The sequence below is a fragment of the Panthera uncia genome, unplaced genomic scaffold (genome assembly GCF_023721935.1).
Source record: "Panthera uncia isolate 11264 unplaced genomic scaffold, Puncia_PCG_1.0 HiC_scaffold_173, whole genome shotgun sequence".
In the NCBI taxonomy this organism is placed as follows: domain Eukaryota; kingdom Metazoa; phylum Chordata; class Mammalia; order Carnivora; family Felidae; genus Panthera; species Panthera uncia.
The window spans coordinates 48525-74201 of record NW_026058393.1 but is presented as its reverse complement, the minus strand read 5'-3'; the positions used below and the strand labels follow the sequence as shown (position 1 = coordinate 74201).

Below are 25677 nucleotides of genomic sequence, written 5' to 3'. Positions count from 1 at the left end.
GCCGCAGGAATGTCATATGCCATGAAACTGAGCTATGGAGCACGTCAGTAGATGTCAGGCCGGCAAAATGTCCTCCTCTGGTGAGTTAGTTGGCTTATTTAACTACTGAGCTAATTTAAGCAGATTCGGTATGTACCATCGGACTTTTTCTCCTGTAATATCACTAAATGTGTGAAAGTCCACAAGCGGACTTTTATTCTGAGCTACCAAACACCACTGCGCCCCTTATGCACAACATAAAGTCACCTGGCTGAGCAAGCTAGTGACACAACCCCTCTAGGGGAAGAGGCCTTTTATAGCTTGTCCACCAGAAAGACGTTTTTTGCAATTCTCACCAGGAGGCCACACTGGACAAGGAACTCAGAAGCTAGCTAATATCCAGAACTAGTTTTCCATAGGGGTTGTTTTTGTAGCCAGGCACCCTAGAACAGGAAATCTAGCTCAGCTCTATCATCAGCCCCTCATTATTGAAGACTCCCCTGGGAATCTTTTTTCTCAAGTTCAAACCATTCTATCATCCCAGGGGTGGTGGGAGGGAGGGAACAGGAACAAAGGCTCAACTCAGGTCCTCAAATTAAGAATCATTCTGTCTCCAGACACCTGAACCCTTTGCTGAACAGGGAATATCGGGTTCATGTAAACATCAAGTGGAGGCATCGAACTTCCACTCAGAAAGCCTCTCTTCCTCTCTTCTTCCTCTATGTTCAGAGTGGTATTTCCTGAGCAGAAGACAGACATAAAGACAAATGAGGTCATCTTTAAGAAGTATATTATGAACATGGAGAAGTTTTGCTTCGGGCCACTGCTTTGTGGAAAATCAAGAGATAAGTAAGTGTTCCATTATTTCAAAACAGATTTCAGACTCCAAGTTGCACTCATGAATAATAGTGCAAAGCAGGATTGCCATGTGGATGTAGTTGTTATGAGGCTGCCCCAGTTAGCCCTGAGCCACAAATCAGGAGAACTGGGTTCTTGTGCCCCGAGTTCCTACTAAGCACCCAGATGAATGCGGACACCATCTTCCCAGATGGAAAATCCCGGAGGAGGACCAGTTTTGTTGGAGAAAGGGTAGGATCAAGAGTTCACTTTGCGATATGTTGTTTGAGATGCTTAGGAAGTATAGCTAGTAGCCACAGAAAGCAAGGAATAAGCTCTGTGGTTTTTGTTCTCAAAGGACATCCGTGGGACTCAACAACATGGAGACCATAGGGGCCTTAGCAAGGGTCCTTTTAGGGATTTCTGAGGATGAAACCCAAGCAAAGTGAGTTGAGGAGTCAGTGGCTGGTAAAAGGAAGGAGATGGAGTGTGAAGATAGTTCTTTGGAAAGCTTGACTGTGAACAAAGAGAGGCAGTCAAGGATGAGAGGGAGACATGGAGTCCAGGGAACACTGCTCACACACTGTTGTTCTCATGATGTTGGGATGCCAAGAGGACACAGGGAGGAAGAGGTCAGAGTTTTGAGAGGAAGTAAGGGCCATCAGTGGTACAGCTCCCTGAGACTACACAATGGGATACAGAGATGCTGTTCTTGCCAGGAAGAGGGGCCACCACCTCCTACTAGGAGAGAGGAAGGCAGATGGCTTCAGGTGCAGATTTGGTCGAAACAGTGAGAAGGTTCCCATGCAACCATCTATTTTCTCCGTGACACATTTTCAAGGTCATCCCTAACAGGGAGGGAAGTGGAGGGAAGATAAAACTGTTGAGAAAATGTACAGCAGATTAAAGAGTCTTTGTGGAAAGCTGGGGAGGTAGAATACGAGAAACAGATTAAAGTTGTCAGGCAAAATTGGGTGCCCCAGGTGAGGGTGATGGCCATACATTTCTAGTGAGACCAGTTTGTTCGGTCACATACAAACTTCCCATTGTGTAGGCAGGGAGGTTAAGACCAAAACTGGACCCAGTTCTAGCCACGTCTTAATTCCGTCTAGCATTGACTGTGATAAGTAGAGAATGTTTGTGTTCTCACTGACTTGGTGCAACTAACGAGCCCTCTTTGTTCTCCAGTCCCTTAATACCCGGAGTTTATTTCCTAAGAGGCTGGACCAGAAAGCCCAGATGAGGAGGGTTGGCTGACAACGGAGTGGATCTTCAAGGCCCAATAGAAGGGTTTCAGAGAGAGATGGAGGGGGGTCAGGTTGATGGACATGATGTACAAAGCAGCCAAGGTCAGAAGTCAGGGAAATTATGGCCATTCAGAGAGGCATGTGTTCTGACAGCGGTGGAACCAACCAGAATTTGGGGCCAGACAGCGCTGGTCCAGAAGGAGAGGATTACAGTGGCCCAGAAACAAGGCCCAGTACAATCTGTTATTATTTATTTATTTTATTAAATCTTGCTGAGCCTCAATGTTCTCATCTGCAAAATGGGAAAATAATAGCACCCACCCACAGATTTGTGAAATTGAACTGGATAATACACATGAGACTTAGCACAGTGCTGGATGGTGGCGGTGACCAGTTAGATATGAAGGTCACCCCCGCTTTGGTGTTGACACTGAGAAAATTCTGTCTCTATGACCCTGACTTGGTCTCTGCCATTTGCTCTCCTTCCTTCCTTTATCACTGTCTATCCAAAAAGCTTTTCAGACTGTTTCTGGGCAGCAGTGAAGAGTATGGTGACTGTTTTCCTGACCTGTGCTCTGACCTCTGATGATGAGCATCTTCATTGGCATGCCTTGTACCTTCTGTGATTCCTTTTCTGTTCAGTGCCATTAATTGAGCAGCTTCTAATGCCAACAGTTCTCAACTCTGTGGAGAGTCACGAAGGAACAGAAACAGCCTTATACGAACCACACCAAATGAATGCACGTCACAACAGTAACATCTTGTACAGGTCTAGGAGAAGGAGGTAAAGGAGGTCATCTCTAAGACAGATGTGAAATAATAAGTTACTCAAAGGTTCATGCCTCCTGGGAAGATAAGCCCTGGGAAGGATAGAGCTGCCTGGTTCTGTTAGAATTCTTTGCCGTGATAGCTGCCACTGCATTTAATAGTCATAGAAATCCTAACAAATATTATCTTCCCCTCTTAGAGATAAGGAGACCAAGGCTTGCAGGGAGAGGGGTCAGGTCATAGCCACGAGTCTCCACAAGTGCACAGCTTGTGTTCTTAGCTGCCACGCTACTGCCTCAGTGAACCATACTACCCTTTGTACACCCCACAATCTCCTTTTCCACCTGAACTCTCAGTGCTCACATCCACATCCCTAATTCTTTTTTTTTAATGTTTATTTATTTTGAGAGAGAGAGAGAGAGAGAGAGAGAGAGAGAAAGCAAGTAGGGGAGCGGCAGAGAGAGAGGGAGACAGAATCATAAGCAGGATCTGTGCTTTCAGCATGCATGAGCTTGAACTCATGAACTGTGAGATGGTGACCTGAGCCAAAATCATGGGTCGGACACTTAACCGACTTAGCCACCCAGGCGCCCCCTGCCCCCCGCCACATCCCTAATTCTTGTTCATTTACAGGTACAAGTCATCCTTGTTCCCAGGCAACATGGAAACATTGACAATCCTGAACAATTCGCCAATGGTTGCAGAGGTGTTCTTCTGCTTTCAGAATGATGTCAAAGCAAACACCTACTTCCTGGAGCCCATCAACATGATTCTGAAACCCAATGAGAAGCAGGTACAGTCACCTGGAAACAAGTCCACCAGGGCAAGTCTTTCTTGGGAAATTTGACACCTTGGTGTTCTCGGCATAAATGTATTTTGTTTTGACTCTTCCTTTAGATGCTGAACATATGGGCCTACCCAACTGCAGTTGGTGTCTTTGACGACTGCATTGTCTGCTGCATCAAGGAGAACCCAGAGCCAGCGGTCTTCAAATTAAGCTGCCAAGGGGTCCGCCCAGAACTAGAGCTGGAACCCAGGAAATTGCATTTTGATCGGCTCTTGCTGCACAGGTCAGAATTCTGGATGATACGAGGACTGCAATGGAAGTTAAAGAACATTTAGTTCTAGGGCAACCAACTCATCCCGATTTTCTCAGGACTTTTCTAGTTTTAGCACTGAAAGTCTGCATCCTGGGAAACTTCTAGTCCTGTGCAGGCCAAAATGGTTAATAATCCTATTCAGTTCACAAATTAACTTGACTTCAGTGGGGTTCAGGAAGCACCCCCATTCCCAATATCAATTGCCAAAGTGTGTGCATATTTGCAGTTTTCTCAGAAGAAGGTCTCACTTTTTTCCAGGTTCTCTAAGCAGTCCATTACCCTAAAAGGTTAGGAATCCTTGGTCTAGAAATTGGAACATAAAGAGAGAATACTAGACCAAAACTGGAACTTAACATACTCATTCACTGGCTTCATATTATTCTAAATAGAATGTTTACTTCTGGGGCTACTAGAAGAGAATATTGTTATGATATGTATCCTGCATTCCTTGATTGTTAACACCAGGTCCCATTACCTGATAAACACTGGTTAGTGAACTAAGCAATGATTGAAATAACCAGAAGTGCTTTTTCTGACCCGCCATAATAAATCAGAATCATTTGAAACTGACAAAATTTCTTTTGGTCCCTGCAGAAAAGAATCCAAGGTGGTTCTTCTCCGCAACGTCACACCCCTGCCCGTGGCCTGGCGGGTCACCAGCCTGGAGCACCTGGGCGATGACTTCACTGTGTCCACCATGCAGGGGACCATCCCCCCCAAGGCTGAGTACAGCCTTCAGGTGCACTTCCTGCCCTCCAAGCCTGTCAACATCAAGAGGGTGATCCGGTTGGAGGTGAGGCTTCACATATCTTCAGACTTGGTCATCAAATGTGTACATATTGGGTTCCCTGATAGACACACATACACATACCCACACACAACCACAGCCAGGTTTCCCTCTTACGTGCTCCCAACTGATCCCCATTTGACAACCATCAACCCACGGTGTCTCATTCTGCACACAGTTGTAAGCTCCATCAAGGCAGTCTCACTCGTGGCTGATTTCCTGGTGCCAGGAACAGAGCACTCATTCAATGCAGAGTGAGTGACTGACTGATGGTGTTACTATCCCTTTGTAAGCATGAGATTCCTGATTTCACACTCCCAAACCCAGTCACTGCTTAGATCCCTGTCTCCATAAACATCACCTTTCGCCCAGGTGCTCCCAACAGACACCTAGGAACCATCTTTGATTCCCTCCTTTCCATGACAGCCTGTGTCCGGCCCCGTCCTCCTCCAAGTCTTGCTAGTTCTGTCTCCCAGGATACCTCCCACCTGGCCGCTCCTCTGCCCTCACTCCTGCTTCCACCGTCGCCCAGGCTGTCTATAGCATCTCTCGCCTGGACTTTGGCAGAGGCCCATTCCCCATCTGGGTCAGTCAGGTCAGGCCCCTCTCCTTCCAGCAGCACTCTGCTGGCTCTAGCTGTAGTGAGGATAGAGCTCAGGGTCCCCTGCTTCTCAGTCCCTGCCTGCCTCAGTATCCAACCTCGCTCTCACTCATAGGCTCCATCATGTGGTCTCTTGGCTTTTTCCTGCCTCAGGCCTTTGGCCTTGCAGCAACCCTGCCAAGAATGTCACCCCCAGGCTCCTTGAGGTCCGCTAAACAGCACTGCTCCAACTGGGTTCCCCTAGTCACCGCATCAAGGTAATCTCCTGTTATGTGCGATCACTCGCCCTGTCTTCTATCCTTCAGAGCATCTCCCCCTTTCAGATATCCTGTTTCTTTCTCTACTTTCTTATGTGAACTCCATCAGGGCAAGATCTTGCCTGACTTGCTCATCATCTGTATTCATTTCCAAGGGCTGACGTAAACAAATGCCCACAAACTAAGTGGCTTAAAACAACACACATCTATTCTCTCACAGTTCTGGAAGCCAGAAGTCTGAAATCAAGGAGTCTGCAGGGTCATACTCCCTCTGAAGACTCTGGGGGAAGAATCCTTCCTTGCTTCGTCCAGCTTCTGGTGGCTCCAGGTGTTCCTGGGCTTGTGGCTGCATCTCTCTCTAACTCTGCCTCCGTCTTCACATGGCCTTTTCTATCTGCATTTCCTCTTCTTCTGTCTCTTATAAGGACATTTGTCATTAGGTATAGGGCCCACCCAGATAATCCAGGAAGATCTCACCTCAGGATCTTTAACTCAATTACATCTGCAAAGACTTTTTCCAAATAAAGTCACCTTCCTGGGTTCCAGGGGTTAATACATGGCCACCATTCATTCCACTACCCCATCATGCCCCCAGTGTCTAGCACAGGCCTTACGGAGAAGGTACTCAGTAGAATCTGTAAAATGAACTAACGAATGAATGAATGCCACTGACTTTTGATGCTTGAATCAATTCCGCAACAATCAAGGATAATCAAGGGATTATCCAAGCTTCTCTTTGAATACTTGTAGGAATAGAAAACTTACCAATACTCAAAGCAGCTTGATTTTCCTTGGAACAGGTCTGACTATTAATTCTTCCTTGGGTTGAGTTCATATTTCCAACTGTAATTTACATGAGTTAATCCTGTTGCTACTTTGGGGTCCACTCACTGGATCTAATCTCTATTATCACATACCTATGACAGTCCTTAAGATAGCTGAACACAGATACTGATAGATTCATTTAATCAACAATTATAGTGTATGAATATCAGACGATGAAAGTCGGCATTTTTTAAGTTTATTTTTTATTTTGAGAGAGAGAGAAAGAGAGAGAGAGAGAGCACAGGCAGGGGAGGGGCAGAGAGAAGGAGAGAGGATCTCAAACAGGCTCTGCACCATCAGTATACAACCCAATATGGGGCTCGAACTCATGAACCATGAGATACAATGATCTGAGCTGAGATCAAGAGTCAGACGCTTAACTGGCTGCACCACCCAGGTCAATGTTTTAAACACCAGTCTTGGGGCTCTGTGCTGAGCATGGAGCCTGCTTAAGATTCTCTCTCTCCCTGTCCCTCTGCCCTTCTCCCCTGTTCTCTCTCTCTCTCTCTCTCTCTAATAAATAAATAAATAAATATTCCAAAGAGCACTTTTCTGCAGTGCATACTCACAACCCCAACTTCAATAATGTAGTGGCAATCATGCAAATATTTAAAACCCATAAGTGGACAAGATGAAAAATACAGGTCTTTTTCACATTCTTATATTTATTGTCTACACTGGTACTTCCCAGAGGATGTTATGAGTATACTAATCATACCAAATGCTCGCTGAAGTCCAAAGCTAAATACATCTTATAAATATTCTACACCATGCCTCCTTCTCCATCATTCCCACTGCATGGTACATAGTTCAAGCTCCAAGCATCCTGTGGATCTTGCTTTTACTCAAGAATTTCTCTTACCCCAACAGGTTTTAGATGCAGACAATCTTGTTGGTGTTGTTCAGATTGAAAACATCATGGTCTTCGCAGAGTCTTACGACGTTGCCTTGGACATCACCTTTCCCAAAGGTCTGTTGACCCCTTCAAGGAATGGGTGTTTGGAAGTCACATCTTTCAGTGCAGTATATTTCTTGTTTGTTTGTTTTTTTTTAATTTAAATTTTAGTTAACCAATATACAGTGTACAATATTGGTTTCAGGAGTAGAATTCAGTAATTTATCACTTACATACACATACAATGCACAGTGCTCATCCCGACAAGTGCTCTCCTTAGTACCCATCATCCATCTAGCCCATCCCCCACTCACTTCCCTCCATCAACTCTTGGTTTGTTCTCTATCATTAACATTCTCTTGTGGGTTGTTTCCCTCTCTTCTCTTCCCACCCCCTTCCCATATATTCATCTGTTTTGTTTCTAAAATTCCACATGAGTGAAATCATATGGTATTTGTCTTTCTCTGATAGTACAGTATGTTTCTTTTTATTTTCAAATTAAGTATTTTTTTAAGTATAATTTATTGTCAAGTCGGCTAACATACAGTGTATACAGTGTACTCTTGGTTTTGGGGGCAGTTTCCTGTGATTCATCGCTTAGTATATTTCTTATGTAGAGGAAGACTAGTGGATGTTGGGGAGGGGGTGGAATTTCAGTCAATTGTAATGCAAATCCCCGAATAATGTTAGCAACATTACTACGAATCTTAATTTCTCTAATGGGAGATGACGAGGGGTGGCCATTAGTAGAAAGTTTGCAGAGCTTTTTTCTGAACAGTCATCTTAGAGTAGTGCCTGTCTTCTTCCAACCTGTGTTAACCTAAATTAAAACCTAACCTAAATTAAAAATTTCAACAGTTTTCTATCACTGCTGTAACAAATTACCAGAAACATTGTGGCTTAAAACGACACAAATTTATCAGCTTACAGTGCTGTGGTTCTGAAGTCCAAAGCAGATCTACCTGGGCTAACATCAGGTGTTGGCAGAGCTGCACTCATTTCTGGAAGCTCTGAGGGAGAATCCATTTCCTTGCCTTTTCCAGCTTCTAGGAGCTGCCTGCATCCCTTAGGGCATGGTCCTTTTCCTCCATCTTCAGAGCCAGCAACGTTGGGCCAGGTCCTTCTCATGCCACCATCTCTCTAGTTCTCCCACTTCTGTCTCCTTTAAGGGTCCTTGTGATTACATTGGGCCCACCCAGAGAATCCAGGACAACCTTTCTATTTTTTAAAGTCAGATGATTAGTAACCTTAATTCCATCCATAATTCTCCTTTGACATGTAAATTAGCATATTCACAGATTCCGGGGATTAGGACATGGATACCTTCCGGGGGCACAGGGCATCATTCTGCCCATTCTACTGCCCTAACACCCGGGTTAGATCCCTCCCTTTTAGCATGCAGTTCTCCATCATTTCTCCCTTTTCTGACTGGTCTCCTTCTCAGCAGGATGCATAGAACACAAGAGCCACATGCGCACCCACGTGTCATTAGTCTTATGTACAAAGATACTTATTGCGGCATTATTTGTAATAATGGAAGATTGGAAATAACCTAAATGTCTATTAAGAATGGAATATTATTATTATAGAAATAATATTTTAAGTTATAGAACAGCCTATCATGGTATACATATAGCCATCAAGATCACATTTATGAGGTTTTCAATTATGTGGAGACATGCTTATGATGCAATATTAAGTAAAACAATACAAATTTATACGTAATATTCTAAGTATGTATATTATACACTTGATGCAAAAAAAAATTTTTAATAGCAGAAGTTTTAGCTAGTGGAAAGCATGAAAGGAAGGACAGTGGTCCTAAGATGGAAACCAGGGGGAGCCACCCAACTTGAACTGGGCTCAAGAGCAGTGTCTATTGTTTATTGGCTGAGACTCAATTGCTCGAGGTATTTTTAGCCACAGTGTTTTCAGAAAACAAATCCTCTGAACTTGTCGCCGTGAATTTTCCACGTGAACTTCAATAGGGAGTTCCCCTGCTTCTCACCCCTGTGCCATCCACTCATCCTCCCCACCCTGGCCCTTGGCTTCTGCAGGAGCTGAAGGAGGCCTCGATTTCGGGATTGTGAAGGTCATGGAAGAGGTGAAGCAGCCCCTGCAGCTGAAGAACCGTGGGAAATATGAGATCATGTTCAGGTAACCTGAAAACCATCGGTCACATGGTCATCCCCATCCACTCACGGTCTGGGAGATACAAAAAAAACCTTGACTGGGGAAATCATAAAAACCATCTCTGCTTTGAGCCTCACTCAGGCTTCAAACGAATGGGATTTCAGCTCCTGAGAGCAGAGGCTCTCAACTCTGTGGCTTTACAGGGGTCCTTCAGGGTCCTCTGAATGCACCCAGAGCCACAGGGGTCCAGGGGTGGGAGGGAGACTCAGAGGGAGAGGTTGGGTGAAGGTGAGGGGAGGTCCTGGGGGTGGAGGGAGAGACTGGGGATAGGGACCTCAGCTGGCTCCTATCTGTCTCATAAGGCAGCATTCCACCTAAGACTGCATGTGAAGAAAGGGATTTTTCCAGTTTTCTTTTTTAATTTTAAGAACCACTGTGTTCTGGAATCTAAATGGTGGCCTGGTAGAATAGAGCTCCAGCTTGTGCTCTTTCTTGAGGAAGCAAAACTAATATAAGAACAGAGAGGGAGAAAAGCCATAAGAGATTCTTAAATACAAAGAACTGAGGGTGGCTAGAGCAGGGTTGGGTGGGGGGATGGGCTAAATGAGCAAGGGGCATTAAGGAGGACACTTGGGATGAGCACTGGGTGTTATACGTAGGTAATGAATCACTAAATTCTGTTCCTGAAATCATTATGACACTAACTTGGATTCAAATTTTTAAAAATAAATAAATAAATAATTTTAAAAATGAAACACAAGGGGCACCTTGGTGGCTTCACTGGTTAAGCCTCAGACTGCAACTCAGGTTATGATCTCATGGGTTCATGGGTTTGAGCCCCCCATCGGGCTCTGTGCTGACAGCACAGAGCCTGGAGCCTGCTTCAGATTCTGCGTGTGTCTCTTTCTCTGTCCCTGCCTGCTTGCACTCTGTCTCTCTCTCAAAAATAAAAAAAATAAAAAAATAAAAAAAAAGAAACACTGAATCTGAGATTTCTCAGAGAGGAAAGGGTGGTACTGGGTTGGGGAAGGGAGAAGGTCACTCAGGCAGAGGGTCACACAAACCTTGGGGGCAGTGCCAGCACCTGTGGCCAGTCTACAATCTATTCTCTGGACAATTATCCTGCCCCCCTAGAAAAACTGCAGTTGATAAGGGGACTTCCCCCTCACGGACTTAGAAGGAATCCAGTGTATTCATGATAGTTTCATTTCAGCTGACAGAACAGTGATGTGAGAGAGGTCCTGCCTCAGGGCTACCATTACTAGACTCATAAATTGAAATGTAAATATAGATAAAAGCTAAAAGAAAGCCACTGTCCCCTTGGAATTAGCGCTGAATGGAGTCTTGCCTGTTGGTGAGTTTTGTTGTAGGTTATCATTGGGGCGTTAGCTCTGCTCTTTGAGGTTACGTGGAACGGTCACCTTCAGGATGGAACAGGTGATCAAAATTCACCGGAAGGCTGTGCGGAGAAGGGAGGAAACTCAGGTACCAGGTGTGCAGCAGTAGAGCCACCAGGCCTCCTGGAGCATGGGGGTGATGTTGAGGTCCCCATGACAACTCCAGGTGTCCTGCCTCAGCTTAAGTTCCTTGCTTCTGCTCCAATCTCTCTGCCATTCTCATGAGCCAGCTGCTCTCTGTGGCTTCGCACCTCACCCCCATTGGGCCATTGCCTCCCTTTCCAAGTGTCCCTGTTAAATGGCTTCTACCCCTGCTTTCTCTCCTTCCTTAGATCCCCTGGCTTCTGCATCACTGTTCCCTCTGTATGTGCTGCATACAGTCACAGAGAGGGGAGGAAGAACGACAGAGAGACAGAGAGATGAATTCATTTAGTTGATCCTTATCTAGCATCAAGCGTCTCTGTTGGGCAAAGATATTCTGCAAAGGCACCTCTTGACCTCAGGCTACAGATGGCTGTCTTTGCCTCATGCACCAATCTCTGGCCTCATCTATCCTGGCTGTGGAGGGGTGGTCAGAACATACAGAGCACAGTGGGCACTTCTAGACACCATGCTTAAGCAGGGCCAGGGACATGGCAGGCACTCAACAGTCTATTTCCTCTCTAGTATCATGGGTTCCCCATAATGACTTAAACTGACCTTTATTCTTATCTTTCAGCTTTTCTGTGGACTCCTTAGGGATTTTGGCAACCAATGTAAATTCCATGATCTCAGTCCTACCCAAAAAGGGCTCACTGACCACAATGGAAAAGCCCACAAATGTCCAGGTGTCATTTCGTGCAAAAAAGGAAGTGAAGATTGAGTACCAGCCAATTCTGCGCTGTCAGGTACAACAGCTCAAAGGGAGGATTCACTCGGTGGCAGGACTGTGGGACTCATTTTGGAAAGAAGAGTACGTGATCTAATACATGCTCTAGGGATTGGTCCCTAGCTAGCAGGCAAGAGTAGGTCAGGTGGGAGGTGTGCAAAGTCATCAGGAATCTAGAGTGCCAGACAGGAAATGTAGCCCCTGATCTTTGAGGAGCACCAAAGGAGCTGAGTTCAGTCATCAAATGCAAAACAAGAGCAGGAAAGTGAAGGAGTAGGTAAAGTCGGTCCCTGTTGGTCCATGGCTGGTACGTTTTCGCTAACATTGTTGTTGAAATAATAAAAAGAGAATGAAAAAAAAATGAGATTGGCTTTCAATGATGAAAGTAGAGAATGGAGTAGGTAGTCATGGGAATTCTGGAGCATAATGGCTAACATCTTCCCACTTCTTCCTCCCTTCTAGATTATTGAGCCCAACATCACAGAAGGGGGTGAAATCATTGCCAGCATCCCAATTAAGTTTTCTGTGAATGCAGTGTTCTCCAAATACAACATCAGCCCCTCCTCCATCATCAACTTTGGAGCTTTGATCTGTGGCACTCGGAGAAGCACCACCTTCACCATAGAAAATCAAGGTGTTACTGACTTCAGATACGCCCTTTATAGGCTGATGGGGGAGAGCCCCATTCATCAAAAGAAAATGTAAGATGAGTATTCACTTAACTCATGCCATTCCCTGGTTAATTAGTACACTATATTTTACAAAGAGCTTTCATATATTTCATCTAAATTCACCCAATCCCCGGGGCGCCTGGGTGGCTCAGTCGGTTAAGCATCTGACTTCTGCTCAGGTCATGATCGCATGGTTTGTAGGTCTCTGTGCTGACAGCTCAGAACCAGGAGCCTGCTTCAGATTCTGTGTCTCCCTCCCTTTCTGCCCCTCCCCCACCCACACTCTGTCTCCCTCAAAAATAAATAAGACATTAAATTCACCCAATCCCCTTTTGTGGAGCTGAGGTCACTAAGATTTAGAAATGGCTCATCCAAGATTATGCAAGAAATCACCAGTAGATCTCAGTTCTAAACCCACATCTCAGATTCCAGATTCATATGCTTTCTAACTGCTGTCAGATTTAAGGTAAATTTAATTGAACAGATGTGAAGTCTTCTCCTTGGGGTTGTGTCTGTTGTCCTCGTGCTTCTCGTGTGTGCTACAAGACTCCCAGTAAGTCAGTGTCCTCTTTATTGTAAGATGTCGGGGGACTATTATAACTGCAAGCTAAATCAAAATACATCATAGCTGTGCTTCATGTGGGGGATGGCAGAAGGTACCCTGGAAATGTAGACTAGAGACGCGTGCTGCGGCATTCAGTCTCCTGGGACTGTTTTTACCTTCTCCACATGAAGACCCGGTATAACAAGAGCTAACTTAATAGCTGTTCCAACGGCGAAAGTCTGTATTCTTCAAAAGGCAGCTCTTAACCAATTCACTAAAACAATTTACCTTTCTGAGTGCTTTTGTCTTTTATTTGATGATCATCTTTTTTGGCAAATTAAGCATAGTTTTACCAATTTTTGAGGCACTTTGTCCTGACTAATTAATTGACCCCCTAATTAATTAATTTAAAATTGACTTTACAAGTAATTGTTTTAAATCAGACATCCACTGTTTGTAATTGTTTTGTATTTTTGTAGATATGTTTTTCCATTTTGGCTAAGCTTGAATGTATTAAGAAATTTGGGGTTAAGCTATTTAAACTTTCTTTCTTCCAAATTTAATTTCAGCTTAATTTTTTTATCATTTATCTTACAATAATTCAATACCTTTGACAGATATTATGATGTAATTGTATTTTTCTTTAAATTGTTTTTTATTTAAATTCAAGTTAGTTAACATACAGTGTTTTAAATTTTAATTGTTTTTCATTTAAGTGTGTACAAATTTAACGCAAAACACTCAAAGGGGGTTGAACTTTTGTTGTTTTGGCCATTATGCAAGTGAATGCTCAAATTATATAAAGCTCTCAAAAGTCTAAGATTGTACCTCAAATACATTTGACATTGTAGGTTAACTGGCATCTAGACAAGCTAATTAATGGGTAAACTAGCTTCAAAAGAAGTGAACAGCAGCCAGAATCCTGTATTTGAGCTATTGCATAAATTCACTTTAAAAGCACCATGACTATAAATATGAAGAAAAGGGACAGAATTTAAGTCTATTTGACATTTCTTTTTTTTTAAGTAAGATCAAGTAAAAGATTTTTCCACAAATGATTTTCCGTAAATAATTTTCACACACTGCTTCCCAGTGAAGTCAAGTAAACATTTAAAAATTATTATTTTCTTGCAGTAATGTTCATGTCCTTGTGAATCATAGTTAATAAGTATAATTACTATATAGTTTTCTTATAATTATTCAGTGAGGTTGGTTAATGATAAATAGGCTGACCCCCCCCCCCCCCCGCCCAGATTCTCCCTTGGCTGCCTCCTTCATTCTTAGGACAAGGGACCTTACAATTAGCAGACAAGTGGTACTGAATGTCACCACCCCAACCTGAGGGTGTACTCCTGCTTCTTTAATCAGAACCAGCCATGTTAGACATGCAAGATCGCGGGAAAGCTTCTACAAGACTGGCCCTTCCAAAGCAACCAAGCTCTCTGATACTGTTCAGAAAGAAATAAACATCACAAACCAGGTGAGCACCCTTTTCCTTGTCACAGAAGCCCCGTAAGCCTGCCTCCCAACTAGTTTTCTCCTGACTAGTTCTTGCAACAAATACCCCCCTAGGCTAGAGGGATTTGAATGAACCCACGGTGGCAGGAATTCTAGTTATATTGAAATATTACTTTCATTTTACGGCAAGGTGTTGACTTTTAATTTGGATATCCTCTCTTGTTTTAAAACCCTCATTGGCTCCTTATTGCCTTAAAATTAAGTTTCAGCTTTTCATGTATATTTTAATCAAGAATCATTTGTTAATAAAAAAAACAGAAACCCATGTGGACAGACTTAAATAAAAGCAGATTTTAAGACTTCTCTAATAAGATGAAATAAACATACTTTTCTTTATTCTGCCCAACTAAGTACAACTAAAAACCCTGCACATTGTATACAAAACTAACATAGGAGACCAAAAGGTGAGGAGAAAAAATCAGACTACCTAGGATCCTTGGGACCTAACAAGCATCACAATGGTGAGTTCCCTGAGTTTTCTTTTTACTTCATATATCTAAAACTGGGTGCAAAAGGAGCCAGCAACCCAGAAACATCAACAGACACAAACCAAAAAAAGCTCCAACAAAAGCCTGCTCCCACTAGCCAAAGGGCCAGGAAAAGAGCAGCCCAGCAACACAGAAAACTTTCATAAGAACTTTTCTATTACAGAAGCACCTGGGTGGCTTAGTTGGTTAAGCATCCGACTCTTGATCTCAGCTCAGGTCTTGATCTCAGAGTCATGAGTTCAAGCCCTGTGTTGGGCCCCATGCTGGTCATGAAGCCTAATTAAAAAAAATAAAAAGACCTATTATAGTCAAACAACAGAAAAATCTGTGGCCATATCTGACCCCTGCTAGCAAAATCCAGTGGGGAGCCTAGAATTATACCTTATTCAGGCTGTCATAAGATGTCCCAAACCTCTTCCAGAGTTGTGTTTGAGAATGTCCAGTGGGGAGGTAGAGTTTTCATTACCCCCTACCACCTCCACCTTTTATTGTAAAGACACCACTTAGGGAGCCTTGTTCCACCCCAACCCAGTGGTAATGATACATCCCTCCCTGCCCCACAATGGACCTCCCTACCCGAAAGCATCAGCAGAACAGTAGCAAGGTACTCCTACCCCTCTCCACCAAGGAGGTATCTGTCTACGACCAGTGGGAAATGGGAATTGCCACCCCTCTCTGGCAGTTATGAGAAGTCTGAGTCAGAGATCTGTACCCCCACCCCCACCTGGCAGTAATGAGCCAGTGCCCCACTTCCCCTGAAAGAGTGGTGTCAGAGAATGCCAGCTCAAACAGAAGATTTAAGTAAGATCCAGAGTCTCAGATAGCCAAAATTCCCCAGGTTTCAACTGAAAATCACTCATCATATCAAAAACTAGGAAGATCTCAAACTAATAGATGCCAACACTGAAATGACTGTTAAAATTATCTGACAAAGGTGTTAAAGCAGCCAACATAAAAATGCTTCAAAGAGCAACTCTAAACATGCTTGGAACAAATGAAAACATGGTTAAGTCTGAGCAAAGGAAGAGAAGACATAAGGAACCTAATGGAAACTTTGGAACTGAAAAAATAACCAGAAGTTAAAACTCATTTGGTGGGTTCAACAATAGAATGGAGGGGACAGAGGAAAGACCCAGTGAACTTGAAGACATAACAATAGAAATTCTTTGTATTATATCTCTTTGCTATTGCTCTCAAAACAAACTACTTCAAACTTAGTGGTTTAAGACAATGCAAATTTTACCTTACACTATCTGTATACTTCAGAAGCTTGACACAGGACTCACTGGGCTAACATCAAGGTGTTTGCAAAGGTGTATTCTTTTCTGGAGATTTTGGAAGAGAATCCATTTCCTCACCTTTTCCAGCTTCTAGAGGGCACCTGCCTTTCTTGGTTAATAACTTTCTCCCTCCATCTTCAAAACTAGCCATAATGGATCAAGTCTTTCTCACATCACATGATTCCAGCCTCTTCCATAGTCACATCCCCTTCTAACTCTGTTAGACCTACTTCTTCCATATCTCAGGGCCCTTGTGATTACATTGGTCCCAAGGTAATACAGGATACTCTCCCCATCTCAAGGTTCTTAATCATCAACAGAGTTTTCCCCCATGTAAGGTAATATATATACAGGTTCCAGGGATTAGGATGTGGACATCTTTGAGAGGCCATTTTTCTGCCCAGTCTAAACAAGAGAGAAAATAAACTCTGTTTTGAGTCTTTTGAAAGCCTATTTGAGTCTAATGAATAAAAAAAATGAACAGACCCTGAGGGACTTGTGGAATTATAACAAAAAATCTAATATCCTTTTCATCAGAGTTCCAGAAGGAGAAAAGAAGTAGGGTTGGGATGAAAAGGTACTCAAAGATATGATGACTGAAACTTCCCAAATTTAGCAGAAGATGTAAGCCTGTAGATTCAAGTATCTGGGAAAATCCCAAATAGGACAAACCTAAATAAATCCATACCAACACACATCATAGTCAAACTTCTAAAAACTAAAGACAAAAGAATCTGGAAAGCAGGGACTCCTGGCTGGCTCAGTTGATAGAGCATGCAACTCTTGATCTTGGGGTTGTGAGTTTGAGCTCCACGTTGGGTGTAGAGATTACTTAAAAATAAGTTTTCTTTTTTTTTTTTTAATCTTGAAAGCAGTGAAAGAGGAATGACACCTTACATATAGGGGGAAACTATTTAAACGACAGCAGATTTTCTTATCAAAAATCATAGGGGCCAGAAGAAAGTGGCAAAACATTTTGCAAGCACAGGAAGCAAATAATTGTGAAGCCAGAATCTTATATCCAGCAAACATATGCCTCAGAAATGAATGGAAAATTAAAGCTTTCTCAAATGAAGGAAAAGTAAAATAATTTGTTTTTAGCAGGTCTCTCCTAAAAGAATGACTGGAGGAATTTCTTTAAACACAAAATAAATAATAAATGAAAGAATTATGGAACATCAAGAAGGAAGTAAAAATATGGCAGGCGATTATGTGTGTAAATTCAATATACTTCCCTATCCTCTTGAGTTTTCTAAATAATGTTTATCAATTAAGACAAAATTTATAACACTGTCTAATATGGTTCTAAATGGATGTAGAGGAAATATTTTAGACACTTATAAAGGAAGGAGGGTGACTAAGCAGTTGACCAGCAACATGGTAAATTCTATAATTGAGGTGTGTATGGAGGGTGAAGCTCCAGAAAGATGAATAAATAAAGTTCTACTGTTCCTGGTAGGTGTTAAAAGTCACTGAAGGCTTCATAGAGGAGAAAGACTTACTCATGTAGGATGCTGTTTAGCTGCAAGTAACAGAAAATCCAACATTAGTGGTCTAAATAGAATATGTTTAGGTAAGGTAGACAGTTGCTTGTGTTGTTAGAGGCTCTTTGGTGTTTGAAATTCTCTTGACTTTTCTTCATGGTTCCAAGATGGCTGCTGCAGCTCCAGCCACCACTTGTGCATTGAAGGCAAAAATAAGAAAAAGTAGGTATTCTGTACTAGGTGGACACTGGTAATTATTGATTACATTTGGATTGAATTTTCTACATGCTGGTTTTCATGTCTTCTCAAGTATTTTCCTCTTCAACAGAAGCCTTTTATTTAATTAACATACATAATATTTTTTCTACATATGTTTCTATAACTCTCATCCCTTCTAATATATATGTATATGTTTGGGATTGGTTTTTGTCTTTTGGGTTGTTTTGTTTGTTTTGCCTTCTTCTCCTACTGTATCTTCTTTGCCTTTAGTGAGAGGCCTCCCTCCACGACCCTACCTTTCAGTTCCAATGATCTTGTCCTCTCTCCCACCTTCGCAACTCGCTCTCGAGGTCACACCCTGAATCTCATACCAAAAGAAACTGAGATGCTTCTGAACTCTTGACTTCTAAGATTCCTTTCTTTGACCACCACTTCCCTTTCTTACATCTAACTCACGTCCATCCATTTCAGCTCTTCTGTGCCCTCACTCTGACCTTGATCCTTTGTGACAACACTCAACCGTATTCTTACTATCCAAAGCTTCTCCTTCTCACCAATTTATATTCCCACTATAGTGCACAATACTAATTTTGATAATGGCCATTCTAACAGGCGTGAGGTGATATCTCATTGTGATTTTTTTTTTGCATTTCCCTGGTGATAGATGATCAACTTTGTTGATATGATTACATTAAGAACCTTGAAATGGGGAGATTATCCTGTTTTATCCTTAGCCCTATGTGGTCACAAGGGGTTGGGAGTGGTGGAGGAAATGGGGAGATGTTGGTCAAAGGGTGCAAACTTCCAGTTTATAAGATGTGTAAGTTCTGGGAATCTAATATGCACTTGGTGACTCTAGTTAACAGTAATGTATTATACATGTGGAAGTTGTTAAGAGACTAGATCTTAAACATTCTCCTCACACACAAAAAAATGGCAATTATGTGAGCTGATGGATGCATTAACTAACATTGTGGTAATCACTTTGCAGTATATATCAGTATCAAATCATCTCATTGTACACCTTAAACTTATACAATGTTATATGTCATTTACATCTCAACAAAGCTGGTAGGGGGGAGAACCAGAGGAGTACGTGGTAATATCCCATTTTTTGAGCACTAATTCTGTGCCAGATGCTATGTTAAGTACTTCACGCACATTTTTTTTTCATTGATGCCGCCAATGATTCAAGGTGGGGGCTTTAGCCCCACTTCATGGATAAACTGAGACTCAGAGAAGTCACTTGTCCAAGGTCAAATAGTTAGATTATAGCAGGGGTGGGATTCAAACTCATGACTGTCTGACTCAAAAGTCTACATCCTTAGCCAGTGCTCTGTCTATACCCCTCTGCCAGCAGATTCCGCTCTGGGTAAGAGTTGTGCAATGTGGAATACGTCTGTTCCCTTAGGCTCCCACTCAGTCATGATTGGTCAGAAGGAATGTGCACAGAAAGAAGCACTGAGAGAACCCATCCCTGAAGATTCCCCAGGCCTTCCCTGCCTCCAGAAGAAAGCTAGGGTTCATAGAAAGCCTGTGGGGAGAGAACCAACTGGTCCCTCTTGACACCGTCTCACAATGCTGGTAGAAGGGATCAGACTCTGTCACCCCACCCCTCTCACCCCTCAACCTTTCCTGCAGGCTCGCTTCACCCACGGCATGTTCACCATCTACCCTGGGTTCGGCTCTATCCCTTCCGGAGGAACCCAGGTTATCACTGTCGATTGCGTGGCTGACCCTGTGGGAAGATGTGAGGAATTCATAGCTATCGATATATCTGACCGAGACCCAAGAGATCAGCCTGGCGGCATTCCTTACAGCCTGTTGGCAGAAGCCTGTCTACCAGGTACTGGGCACTCAGATTGGATAGCACTCCCTTAAAAGACCTTGCCCTCCACCAACCATTCAAATGTTTAGCAGATATAGCTGAACTGCTTCCTCTGGGTCCTTAGAACTTCCTCTGGTGTCTTCAGCCATATTTTTCCTTAAAGATTTATGAGGCATGCACAGAAGGTGTGCAGCTTTAAACTCCTAGTCTTCCTGAGTTTGGTCCAGGATTCTCATATGAATAGTATTATCTGGGAATCGTGGTGTAATGAGATATGGCACAGGACCCAGGAACACCGAATCCCACTCATGGCCTGGCCATTCCCCATGGGCAACATACACACAGAGAACAATGTTCAGTGACTGTGCATATTATCACTTTAACTCAGCAAGATTCGGGTAAAGCACAGAGAGAACTCCTCTTGTTTTGCTGTAGACTCCCTGCAGCCTCACACCAACATAGGCCAAATGCCCCCTTCTTTCCTAAGTCCACCCCGGATCCTAGAACTTACCTCTCCTTACTACTGGGAGGAAAATATGGTTGGGGTCTGATAACCAGCAAGAGCAATACAAAAAAAGAAGAGAAGATAGAATTTGTGCCATCACTCCCACCCTCTTGTGTGAATTCCCCTACCTCTCCTCTTATGATTGTCCTCCATCGGAATCAAATCTTCAAATTAGCAACTACAGAAAGCAGGAACCAGGCTATCAGGGCTCGTCTCTCATTCTTCCCTCCACTCCCCAGCCTTCGTGACTGACAACAGTGCCTTGATATTTGAGGAGCACAAGATTTGTAACAGCGCTAGCCTGCTCAATGTCCTACAGACCATAGAGAGTGGGGGGCTGTTTGTGGAGGATGAGAACAAGTTCATTTTCTGCAACGTCCTGGTGGGTCATCAGGCCAAGGCTCGGTTCAAGATCAGCAATGTGGGAAAGATCGCCTGTGATGTGAACATTGTAGTTAAGCCCATCTCCAACAAGGTAAGCAGCCCCAAATGGCCCTGGCCCACTGAAGCTGGCAGGAAGCTATGGAAAGAGCTCTTGGAAACCCTACTCTAGAGCCTCTAGACATGAGTGGGGATTATCTGCCTCTCAGGCCCTGCTGGAAATCATATGAGGTAACTGGGCAGTTTCCCCTAAGCCAAGAGCCATACATTTCTCTCAGTGGATGTCTCCTCTGGGTTTTAAAATGGTGCACACCAATGAGTAACTCTCTCATCCATCAAACAGCCACCTATACCTATAATAGATCAAGCATTGTGGGGAGAGCCAAAGATGAGTGCCAGCTCAGGGAGGCTGCCTTGGGTTGCACATTTGTCTGGTTAAGGAGGATTAGGGGGATGTCAGGGTGTAAGGGTAAGGTGAAGTGATGAACAATTGTTAACCCCTGCTGCATTCTAGGCACTTTGTTAAATTATTTACATTTATTGTCTCATTTCATCCTCGCAGAAAGTTTGTATAACCAGACTTTGTGTTATTATACTCATTTTATAGTTAGAAAAATGAAGCCTAGGGATACAGGGCTGGGTTTAGAGCCAAGCTTCATCCACATATAAGGTAAATAATAAATGCCTATCTCAGGGCCTGTAGGTTTGAAACTCCTTTCCTCTCCGAGTTAGACCATACTGAGGTCCTTTTTCCTCACAATAGAGCAGCAAATTAAGGATACGAAGAGAGAAGCTTAGTCAATAGACAATCAGATGTGCTGCAAATACTGTTTGGTCTCACCTCAGCTCCTTTAGTTCTCTGCCCAAAGGTGAAATTTTAGCCCAGGTGGTCCTTGTGCCCCAGAGCTGGCATTGTTCACATGGGTGATGGTGGCGGGGAGATAACTCAAGGGTTGGCCTAGTCTAGAGCTGAGAAGAGTGTGTGCTGTCTCAGGAGACTGTCACCACAGAAGGTTAGGGTTTGAAAGGCTATCTCATCCCTTTTATGACTTCTCTCAGGCCCTGATGATATCCAGTCATTACTCTCTGACCTTTTTTTGGACACGAAGGGACAGCTTTCTTTCTATTCCACACTAAAAACATAAAAAGTGAGCAAGCCTTATTTCTAAATGATAGGTTTTTAACAGGGGATTTGCATACATATTCTCCTCTTCCCTAATTTGCATAATATCCCTTGAAAAGAGCAAAGAAGCCTTCGTGCCCTCAGCTTAAAAATAAGAGGAAATAGTTTTGAATCCCATTTGCCATCATTAAAAATGCAAAAATCCTTTTGAGGCCTTGCCAGGGGTCCCTACAGTCTTCCCAAAACACAGCCACAAGATGCAGACAGATCAAGCGCTGTGGGAGGTTGTTCTAGCTAAAGCTCTTTGAGTTGCAAGGAGCAGAAACCAACCCAGGATGGCCCAAACAAGCAAGGTTTGCTTCAATAAATCAGAGACCTCAGACAAAGGTCAGAGCACACCATGTAGCCAGAGCTCTATGGAACTGGAATTGTCACCTGTAATGCAACTTTTAGAAGACCAGCAGAAGCTCTATCTTTCAATGGCCATGTGCCACTCACTCATGGTGTCTCCATTGTTCTATTCTCTAGTCTGGCTTCCAGTTCAGCTCCACATCAGCAACCACCAATGACCTTTGGGCATCTTAACTTGTTTGAGAGAGAGGGAAAGAAAAAGGTGGCAGGGGAGGGGGGGGCACTATCTGAGATATGGTTTAATTCACCTGTTTGAGTCAAATATCATAGGTCTAGCCAAGTCCAGCTAGTTATTGCTCAGGAGTGGGTCCCAGAGTATCTAGGCTGTTCCTTCCAGGGACATGACTATGTACGAAATGGATGGAGCATGTCTACCACAGAGTTTAGATGAGGAAGATTTTACAGCAAGGGCAGTAGAGATAAGAAGTAAGTCTTATTTGATGCAAAGTAGCTAACACACTGATCCCTGCTCCCCCTCCCCAGCTCATTGCCCGAATCGTTGACATTTTTGATGTGGAACCCAATAAGATGTGTGTTGCCAGCCGCTCACATGCCTTTGCCACGGTGACCTTTACCCCGCAGACCATGCAGACCTACCAGTGTATCTTCGAGGCTACCTTGGATGGCTTGCCTAGGTACCAGCTCCCCAGCTCCCTCTCTTACAGCAGGGCTGCAGGCCACACCCTCTGTGGAATGTCCTTCCTGGCATGCCAGGCTGACAGGCCTCCATCTTGCTGTTCCCTGCAGCAATCTGACCAAGAACCGAAGCCTTGTGTTTGATATCGTCGGGGAAGGGAACCTCCCGCGGGTGACGGTAGTGCGACCAGTTCTCTACAACCAAAATGGAAACCCCTTGCTCCTCTTTAAGAGGCTTCTGCTTGGTCAGTCAGAGAAGCTGCCTCTCATCCTCAAGAACAATGGCACCATCCCTGCCCAGGTACCATTGGAGGTGAAGTATGGGATGGAAAGGGAAAAGAATGATTCAGAAGAAAGACTTCTGATGTTGAGGACTCTGCCATCCCTGATCTATGAGGACTTCTTTGATGTTCCTCATATGTTAGCCTGTGTAAGACATGGGACATGCAGAGCCCAGTCAGCTGTGGTGTCTGCCCTCCAGGAGTGTAGGAAAGCAGATTAGATAGCACACTCATAGTTACCGTGTGAAGCAGTGTGCAGTGATATACCCTAAGCTGAGTAGGAGGATTATGGTGTTCTTGGTATCTTCCTTACTCTCCACTTTTTTTCTGTAATGAACATTGCATTTTTAATAAGGAAGAAACTAAAGAAACCTCATTAGGGGTGAGAGTTTCAACATCTGAAGGGACTTTGGTTCAGCAATTAAATTTATGTTTCTATTTTACAAACAAAAAGTGATAAACTGTGTAAGTGTCATCCAAAGAACCATAAGACTTTCAAAAATGATCTTCTCCCATCTAGGGGAATCAAGGAAAATTTCACTATAAAATGACATGCAAGCTGGGCATTGCAGGATAACTAGGTTTCAGGAAGGGGTATGACAGTGAGTGCATCCCAGCTGGAGAAAGAAGACTGGAAAGACAAAGGAACAGAAGGGGAAAAAAAGTGTCATATATAAACAGGAACTAGTCAGCCCCCAGCTTCTTGAGAACACAGGGGATAGTAGACAAACAGTGGAACATAAAAATAGAAGGATGGAGTAGGGACAACTTCTGGGAGGCTTTGGATTCCCTCTATACTTTAAACCCTACAAGATGTTATGACTAATATTGTTGGGTTTTGTGGTTTATACAGTTAAGGCTTATTTAGATTTATCCACATAGTTATCTTTTTTATTGCTGTTCACTCCTACATATGCAACCTTCCATCTGAAATCCTTTGCTACCTGATGAAGAAATACCCCCGCAGGTCTGCTGGTGTGGTGAATTCTCTCACTTTGTGTTGAGAAATCTCCATTTCTTCTTCATTTTTTGAAGATTTTTTTTAGCATTTATTCATTTTTTGAGAGGCAGAGAGAGACAGTATGAGTGGGGAAAGGACAGAGAGAGAGGAAGACACAGAATCCAAAGCAGGCTCCAGGCTCTGAGCTGTCAGCATAGAGCCTGATGCAGTGCTTGAATTCATGAACAGTGAGATCATGACCTGAGCCAAAGTCGAACGCTTAACTGGCTGAGCCACCCAGGCGCCCCCATTTCTTCTTCATTTTTAATGTGATCTTTACTTTCCATCCATTTTTCTCTGCACTCCCTTCTCCATAATTTCTTGGGATAATTTCTTTAACTTTGCCTTTAGCTATGTCTAATTCACTAGTAAACCTTCCACTAAGTTCTTAAGTTATTATATCTTTCAGTTCTAGAATTTCTATTTAGGCTGCTTTTCAAATATGCATAATCAGTTCTTAAGACTTCTAGTTTTGTGCTGAAATTGGCAGACTCAGCTTTATTTCTTGAACATAGTGATCACAACCATTTTGCCATCTGTACCTGATAATTCCAAAATCTGAAGTCCCTGTGGGTCTGTTTCTGATATCTGTTATTCCTGCTCATTTTTGCCCATGTTGTCCTTTCCCCTCGTGTGCCTGGTTATCTTCAATCATGTGTTGAGTATTATACTTGAAAAGTTATTTAGACCTAATAAGACTAAGGATGCTGTTATTTTTCTTCAAAGACAATTTTCATTTGCTTCTGCCAGGTACGTTGGGACCCTAGAAACTGGACATCACCTAAAGCTGGTTTTAGGGCTTGAGATTTTCTACTGCAAAGAAAACACCCCACCTGTCACAAGACTTTTGCCCTCTTAGTACCAACAGGCCATCAAAAGCACAGCTCATTCTCCCACATACCTCTTCCTGACTGAGTCCAGGTCAAAAACAGTCCATAAATTTAGGCTGTCCTGTCTGGATTCCCATGCTCTCCCAGATCTTGGTGTGGTTATTCCTCATTATCTTCTCAGCTCTGTGATGCTTTAAAAAATTTATTGTTCTTGATGTTGTTGTCTTATTTGTTGTTGTTTTGAGTCCACATTACCTAGTTTACCATCACCCTGCATTGTTTCTGTTATTGTGGCTTTATAAAATGTTCTAGCATCTAGGTCAATAAATTCCTGCTCACCCACTCCCCATTTTTCTAAGTTTTATTAACAAATTTTACAAATCTAGTCTCTGAGATGCACTTTAGACATCATTTTATAATATTCCTCAAAAAATCCAATTGGGAATCCTATGAATTATTCAGGAAGAATTTCTACTTATAGAGTATTTAGGCTCTTTGCCAAGAACAACATTTAGAATTCCCATCCATTTACCTAGATCTTTTTTATGTCAATTTTTTCCCATATAACTCCTCCATATAGTTTCTTACTAAGATTACATCTACACATAAAATTATTTTTTTACCTTAGAAGCTTCCTATGTAGTGTCACTATTTCTTTCTTCTTTTTGCCTCATTTCTTATATTGTTCAATTGTGTTTATGATGGTACCAGCATTACTATCTTCTAAAACTGTATACTGATTTCTTATACCCAAAATCAGATATATGTCTTTATCTTTAGCAGA

At 43.0% G+C, this 25677-nt stretch overlaps 1 protein-coding gene across 1 annotated transcript in view; it reads left to right on the top strand.

The window, feature by feature from the left end:
- Window positions 1-25677, top strand: part of LOC125917342 (hydrocephalus-inducing protein homolog) — a gene marked incomplete at its 5' end in the record, with an annotated part of 107951 nt that overhangs the window by 39385 nt on the left and 42889 nt on the right. The window contains 13 exons of the mRNA XM_049623571.1: window positions 709-828; window positions 3465-3624; window positions 3729-3901; window positions 4526-4724; window positions 7272-7371; window positions 9354-9453; window positions 11545-11713; window positions 12157-12395; window positions 14278-14389; window positions 19540-19744; window positions 20471-20706; window positions 22630-22781; window positions 22894-23083. Of these exons, the coding sequence (XP_049479528.1) occupies window positions 709-828; window positions 3465-3624; window positions 3729-3901; window positions 4526-4724; window positions 7272-7371; window positions 9354-9453; window positions 11545-11713; window positions 12157-12395; window positions 14278-14389; window positions 19540-19744; window positions 20471-20706; window positions 22630-22781; window positions 22894-23083 (2155 nt within the window). The remainder of the gene's footprint in view (window positions 1-708; window positions 829-3464; window positions 3625-3728; window positions 3902-4525; window positions 4725-7271; window positions 7372-9353; window positions 9454-11544; window positions 11714-12156; window positions 12396-14277; window positions 14390-19539; window positions 19745-20470; window positions 20707-22629; window positions 22782-22893; window positions 23084-25677) is intronic.